The 7,838-nt window shown below is 48.3% G+C and overlaps 1 protein-coding gene across 1 annotated transcript; it reads right to left on the reverse strand.

Annotated features, from left to right (window-relative positions):
* Positions 1-1,344: 1,344 nt before the first annotated feature.
* On the reverse strand, positions 1,345-6,508 carry LOC142588406 (peptidoglycan recognition protein 1-like). Its single transcript, XM_075700101.1, has 4 exons — positions 6,338-6,508; positions 4,728-5,009; positions 4,136-4,341; positions 1,345-2,185 (listed from the first exon to the last, which is right to left on the reverse strand). Exons 1-4 carry the CDS (start codon positions 6,414-6,416, stop codon positions 2,051-2,053), a joined length of 702 nt encoding a protein of 233 aa, XP_075556216.1. The 5' UTR covers positions 6,417-6,508; the 3' UTR covers positions 1,345-2,050.
* Positions 6,509-7,838: the final 1,330 nt, after the last annotated feature.

The raw sequence follows: 7,838 nt of genomic DNA on the forward strand, positions 1-7,838 counted from the left end.
ACTGCGGCACATAACCAGTGCTACTTACCCAGAGACCCAAGTTGTTCCGATGGTTGGTTTCGAAGCCTGTTCCCTCGACACAGCAGCCCTTTGCGCCACCATGGTCTTCCCAATGACCAAAGTTGGCGGAACAACGATTATACACCCAGATATACAGATAGGCACTCAGACCCCGGAAAGTGCGTCAAGTACCTTAAGAATGCTAATCGCATCAATGCCCGTTCTCCGCCTTTACCGCACTGCCCATTCGGCTTCACGAATTTCTATCGCAGGTATTCCCGAACGCCTTCAGGTACTTCCTCGTGGTTGCGTGGGACGGCGATACCAGGCCACTGAGCGTACCGATGCTCTGCGCCGGTCCCGTGATCGCGGTCTGCTTCGCATGCGCCACGAAGCTGTACGAATCCATAGAGATTGCGGCGGCGCACGTTGCAGCGGCGCGACGACGGGGCCGGCGCCGCGTCGAACGGCGGCGGCGAGGTTAGACGTCCTCCCCCTTCGGTTGACCCGCTACAGAGGCTTCTACAGAACTGCTCGACTGGTCGCGTAGGCAGTGTCGAGATAGCCTCCTCTTATTGCTGCTGTTTTTGGCGTACCGAACTAGCAAGAAGACTCCTCGAAGTATTCTGTGCTTGTGTTATTCAGCCACCGCTGTGCCCCGCTATTCTTATTTGAGTATAGCGCGGTGCCAGAGTGGCTATGACGTTCTGCTGCTGAGCCACGAGGTAGCAGGTTCGACTCGCGGCCACGGGTCGAACCTGCTATACCTACAACCGTGGGAATAAACCATGTTCAGTCGCAGCCTCGATGCCCTGAAGTAGCATACGAGCTTTCAATGGCCGGTTGCCTGCTCCAAAACCAACGTATACAACGTGACGCCTGCAGTTAAGGAGGCCGTTCCACATCCTCCGCCACGTCCTTAAGTGGCATTGGCTAACACACTAAGGGCTAGTGTTGTGCACGCACACCCACAAAAGAGCAACGGAGCGTGGCCGCCGCGGTAGCGTGATTGGTAAAGCACCGCACGCGTAATGCATAAGGTGAATATCTGCGGCAAGTTGTCGTTTTGTTATTTGTACATTTCAATTAGACAATTAATTTCCCCTATGCTTCCTCTGACTTCATTCTCTGTTGTTGTTTTATTTCGTTATATCTCTCTGTGCACTGGTTTACTTTTTTTTTCACTGTGCTGATAAATTTTAACTGGTGCAACAATGCACGTCACCACATAATTTGAGGACGTGCTTCTATAGACTGGTGTCGAGCGCACTATTTCCGTTCAATTAACGCTACGTCATTGTAATGCTCAGCTTATATTCCGTAATTAGTACAGGTGCACTGAAGTAAATAATTAAAACTAAATCTGTAAAGCTTTATTAATTAGCTAACATCAAACAGCGATTTGTCGTGCAAATAATGTCCGCCTCTTTAAGTGCAGCTGATGCGAGAGAATTGCCCTGCCTGCCCCAGAAGATTTGTTCCAGCTAACAAAGGCCACCTGGTATAATACTACACGCTATGTACCATACATGTACAGCCTTTGTCAAAAGTGTGCAGGCTACATCAGCGCGCCTTCTCGATATGTGTGGTTCGGCTATGTGGTGCGGTTCCCTTGCCGCTCCGGAGACTCCAGAGCTCTGAATGCCGAGTATACGAGAGTACTTTTTTCTATTCCCCAAGGCGTTCAAACTTTTGTCGTACCACAGAAGTTATCTTAAAGAGCCTGAAGCCTAGCGGCCGCTCACAACGCAAACCGTATACTTTTGACAAAGACCTAATATTTTCATAAGCCAAATCATTAACGGAATGACTGCATGAGGCACAGGGACCGCAGACGATCATTCAATTTCTTCTGTCTGATAAGAAAATTTCTGTTACCCACTCCTCGCTGAAGCATTTGTTGAAGATGACGAAGAAGACTGTCGGGAATATAGGGCATAGACATTGAGGTACAGAAAGGCTGGCGAAAGACTAGCGGGTAAGAGAAGGAAGGAGCAGCCACAGCTGCGATCATGTACCAATGGCCCAAGACTGTTTAACGCAGGTCACTTCAACAGATGTATGTCTGCAGTCTCCCACGGAAATGCCTCCACCGACTGATGAAGGCGTACAGGGTGTCCCCAGGACTGAGTGTGCAGGTGGCGTCTCGGTGACCGTGCAGGCTGTAGTTGGGACTGATCTTGCCCTGCCGAAATCAAGGATTGATTGATTGATTGATTGATTGATTGATTGATTGATTGATTGATTGATTGATTGATTGATTGATTGATTGATTGATTGATTGATTGATTTATTTTATCGTTGTGACGCAAATTACTCAGTCGAGCTATAATTCGCAGCAAGAACGCAACACTTGTGCAGGTCATACAAAAATCATGCTAAGTAGACAAGGCATAAAGAGCAAGTCTTTCCATAGTTAGGTATACACGTACGCCCTACAGCAAAAATAAATAAAGTTAAAGCCATACTGTCAGCGTTGCTGGACGTGTCAGCCTTGCCATTACTTTTTCTGAAAGAGTTACATGAATGTTTTCTTTTATTTACAACAACTCTTGATTTTACTGCACCGCAAAAGTACCAAGGCGTGGCAGGACTAAGGTGCTCATGGCAAATGTCCAGGCTGCTGACCACTACACAAGTCGAATGCGAGCAAGCGGCACAAAACAACGAGCATAAAGAGCAACAGGACGTAGTCTCTTAAACCATGCAACGTTCTGCGATTTCCGAACATCTTCGACTTACAGACAGGAAACATACGGAACTTAAGCGAATCGCTGTCAACACACTACGTGAAAAACAACTTCTTGATGGCCAAATGTGGCTAAGGAAGGCCCCTCTGACCGTGAAGTGTGCTTCAATCATTCGCAATTGTTCAAAAACAGGGTTCATCACGGGCCAATTCTCTGCAGCCGGGCGGTACAGCATGCTCCCACACAAATCTCTGCAAAGGAAGGAACCGGGAACTGCGAACACATGACGGGCGAGAGCCTCGACTCTTTGCGCTGCTTTGCACCGATTTGCGACGCTAGCTAACAACTGTAAAAAACAATTACACCGTTTTACGTGCCAGAGCCGCGCTCTGATTATGAGGCCCGCCGTAGTGGGGAGCTCCGGTTTAGCTTTGACCACCTGGGATTCCTTAACGTGCACCTAATTCTAAGTACACGGGTGTTTTTTGCATTTCGCCCACATCGAAATGCTGTCGCCGTGACCAGGGATTTGATCCCGCGATCTTGCGCAACACCAAAGCCACTAATTATAAGCGACCACGGCGGGTACGCTAACAGCTGTGACACTGACTCTGCTCTTAACGATGGCTGCGCAGCTGTAGCCACGATGCATTAGATAATGTTTGCGGGTACATTTCGCTAATGAATGTCCCGATGACGAATGAAATGCCAGATTCCGAACCAAAAGGCCTACGTTTGAAACCAATTAACTAGTTTTTTATTGAATTCATTGTTTACTTATACTGTATGTCCCAGCTACCGTTACCCAAGGTTTTGAAGAAAAAGAAATATTAAAAAGTTAAGCTGCAAGATACGATTATAAGAGCTGCGGTGTTTTGTCGTCAGAGTTCTAACAAACCAACACTGTCGCTCATAAAATCGTACCTTGCCCTATATTCATTCTTATTCTTTTTTTCCTTTGAACAGCTTGCTTATAACGTTAGCTGGGACACCCTATATATAAGACACATCATTACAATCTTTAGATCCGTCACATACTCAGAAAAATGTGACATCTTGCTCGCTTGTACAGCTCCGGTTCGGCGTGACCGCGACAATCATTGTTTATCTGTCAACTGCACTGCGTCATTGCAAGGTACGGATCAGAAATGCTACAAAACCAACGCGCAACAAGGCAAGCGTCCCTACCGTACTGGGCACAAGCACAGTTGACAGAATTGTTAATATAACCAACTAGCCAGCACAACTGCATTGTTACCGCCACCAAGCTAAGTCCACAAATTGTTGAGCATAACCAACTAGCCAGTATAACTGCATTTTTACAGCCACCAAGCCAAGTCTACAGAATTGTTGAGTTTAACCTTTCGTCACACTGTACGTGCGGCCAATGCTCTAGGTTTTCTTATGTGAAGTATACAGGAACGATATACGTAGTGTGACCGTACCAGGGCGACGCCGCACTGCAGCAGCCTGTCAAGCGTCCCTATCGCACGGGGCGTCGGCAGGTGGCGCGAGAAGTCGCCGAAGAAGGCCATGGAAAGCGCGTCCCGGTTGTGTCCCTTGGTGTGGGCGCCGATGGCATCCCAGCCCCGTGCCACGTACACGCGCCCGTCGCCTCCGATGAGGAAGCTGTAGGCAATGTCCTCCCAGCCTGCAAGACGCGTAAACAGGGTGGTGATGTGAGCGACAACCCACTCCCAACAAAGGTCGGGGATTCGAGTGCCTTAATTAACTCTACCTTAATTCACTCTGCCTTAATTCGTTCTATTTAACACCAAAGGGCGTGGGTGCGACTCCCACCAAAGGTCGGGGGGGGGGGGGGGTTCGAGTGCCTTAATTAACTCTATATCAGATAACTGTGCCTTAAGAAACTTCGCCTTAATTAACACCAAAGGTCCTTGGTTCGACTCCCAACAAACGTCGATGGTGCGATTTCTTTTTGGACTATCGCTGCTCACGCCCACGCCGACAACTGCGCCGGATTTTCCGCCTCATGAGCCATATTATGCTTTCTCATTAAAGAAATGGCCAGTGTACCTTTTGTATCTTGGTGGTAGTGTTGAATGTACCGCATCTTCTCTGAGCACGTCCACGGGTTGAAGCATTCTCCTCCAGCTGTGTGGTGCACGAAGACACGTGGTACAGGTTGAACCTTCAGCCTTTGCCATTCTTTGGGTGGCCGGGCACCCCAGGCGTGGCGGGGCACGAACTCGATGCCCGAACAAGCCAGCGTCACTCGGGCCCCCTGTTCCAGGAACCAAGGTTGCCACCATGCTCCGCCCACAGCCCATTGGTTCCAGTCAGGGTAGCCATACGAAGCTGGATGAGCAAGAAGACAATAAGAAACGTTAGCAAACGCCCATTGTCAATTCTGCTCCAGAATCCTCTAGCAATGTTCTCACAAATCTACGATTACCCTGCCATCCCTCCAACTCCCGCTATCTGCACATTACCAATAGGGTACTTTCTCTCGAATCAAGAAGAAACATACATCAGCGGTAACATGTTCTACCAATTGTAGATAGAGTAGACAGTACCGAACAAAAAAAAGCTGTTGTTATGCAACTTTTCACAGAATCTGAAAAATATAATACTTCGTATGTGTAATTATGATTACCGCAAGAAAGTGAAGGGGTAAAATTGTCGTCCACCAGTGGTTATAAAAGAAACCCAAATGGTTTTCTCAGAAAGACTCCTATGGGTTTTCTTTGTAGCGTAATTCGTGGTACTCTTACTCCGAGTATAAAGTAGAAAACTGGACGCTCTTCTGGTTGACCTCCCTACTTCTCCTCTTTTTCGATGTCTCTCTCTTTCTCGTGCTACTCTCAGGTGAACTATATTTTTGTAATCTTTCAGAAATCGTTCTCCCCCTTGCTCAGTCCCACAGAACTGGCTTGCGAAGAAAAATGAAAATAGCTAAACATTTACTTTTTGAGTAAACCGCGTCTAAATTACGGCGTGTCACGAAAACAAACAAAAAGAAAATGAGAACGCCAACCCCTGTTCGTGAATGCTTTTCTGGATATTGTCAAATTCCGTCCTTCTTTTCTTTTTCTCAAGTTCGCCATTTTATGAAATCTGATTGGGTCAGAGGACTGCTACACCGCCTCTGATTGGGTCGAAATGCTGCCATTACAGAATTTTACAATATTGACACGTGGACTTTTCTTTTTCGAGTGAGCACTTTTCACCATCTAACAAATGTTATCGCTCAGCGCGGGACGCGCATGCATGTATCGGAAGTTTCTGGAATGTTATCGACGATTCTACCCGCTGTCTGTTGTCACCGAACCTTGTGTAATCTGATTGCATGTATGCGCGACGCGAATGGTGTAGAACTTTCTGGAAGACACGCGGGCACCAGCGATTACTGTGGAAAGTTCGATGGCTCGTGTATAAAAACCGGCGCACCTCACCGGCAGACCATATTTTCGACGATCGCCGACCGTGTTCGCCGCGATTGCTGCACTTGCAGTGTAACTTGCTTTTGTCAGTTTCTTCATGTCAGTCAAATGTCAGTTTCGTCATCCACATTTTTACAGCTGCATTATTCACCGTCACTACTACGTGACAATATGGCGGCTTTTGACGATGTCAAGAATGGCATCTCATATCTATTCACTTAAAAGAACAGAGGTTCACTCAGCTTGTCTGCTTCTGGTGACCGGAAGAGGTACAACCCAGCACAGTGGCAACGACGACGACAGCGATCAGTCCGCCAACCATGTCGACTCGCTTCTCCTCCACGAAACGCTTTCGTGTGAACGTCTCCCTATGCGTTCACACGAACACAATGTTCCCCTAAATCTGTGCTTCAGCTCGCGCGAACCGCCGTTCGCGAATTTGCGAATGGGGCAAATATAGACAACAATGGTCGCTGCATGATGGATTATGCTTCACGGTGCACGCAAACAACGCCCCCGCACACGTGCGAACCAGCGCCTTTTCTATGACTGGACAAATTTTACTTTGTTCCCCGCGCAACAGTCTGCGCTCTATCCTTTGGCTACAAATTTTTTTTTCGTTTGCTTCTGACTGACTGAATAAACTTTATTGAAACCAGCAAGAGATGGTGGCTGGGCCTAGGCCTCCCACGTGGGGACGTCGAGGTGTTGCCTCTTCGCCGCCTCGCAGGCCTGCTGGGTCGCCCAGAGTTGGTCGTCAAGGTTGGGGCTACGCAGGGCAGCGTGCCATCTCGACGAGAGGGTCGTGGGGTTAGTGTCGGGGTATTGGTGTGTACAGTCCCAAAGCATGTGTGGAAGTGTGGCTGGCTGTGTCTTGCAGATATGGCACGTGGGATTGGGGTAAATGTCTGGGTAGATCTTGTTATAAAGTTGTAACGAGGGGTAAGTATTGGTTTGTAGCAGGCCGAAAGTTGTAGCCTGCGCTCGGGATAGTTTGTTGTGTGGGCCGGGGAAGGTTCTACGCTCTAAGTAGAAGGACTTCTCAAGATCATTGTAGCGTGTCAGGCGATCCCTACCGGTGAGGGCAGCCTCCCCTTCTCCCGCGCGGTTAACTAGGCCTCGCGCTAGGGAGTGGGTAACCTCGTTGAGGTGGGGGAGGTGCGGGTGGACGGTGCCTACATGAGCCGGGAACCACACGAGTGTACTCCGTGTAATAAAAAAAAACTTCCGTGTCTGCTAACCTAAAAGCAACAGATCATTGTAATCTTGCAAAAATAAGTTCAATTGAATTGTGGGGTTTTACGTGCCAAAACCACTTTCTGATTATGAGGCACGCCACAGTGTGGGACTCCGGATTAATTTCGACCACCTGGGGTTCTTTAACGTGCGCCTAAATCTAAGCACACGGGTGTTTTCGCCCGCGTCGAAATGCGGCCGCCGTGGCAGGGATTCAATCCTGCGACCTCGTGCTTAGCAGCCCAATACCATAGCCACTAAGCAACCACGGCGGGTTTGCAAAATCAAGTGAAAAAATCAAGTGAAATAGTTTCAGTTATTAACTATTCCTATTCGACCTCATTCGCGTTTCTAATCATAAAAAAGGACGCTTAAGCTTCGCCTTTAAGTGTGGAGCACGATATGATTCAAAGATCCCTGACTGCTTCCTCACGCTTCCCGGCAACCACATCTTATTTAACCGTATAATGTTTACGGGAAAACGCTGGCGCGGCGAACGCTATGCACG

The sequence above is a fragment of the Dermacentor variabilis genome, chromosome 7 (genome assembly GCF_050947875.1).
Source record: "Dermacentor variabilis isolate Ectoservices chromosome 7, ASM5094787v1, whole genome shotgun sequence".
Classification (NCBI taxonomy): Eukaryota; Metazoa; Arthropoda; class Arachnida; order Ixodida; family Ixodidae; genus Dermacentor; species Dermacentor variabilis.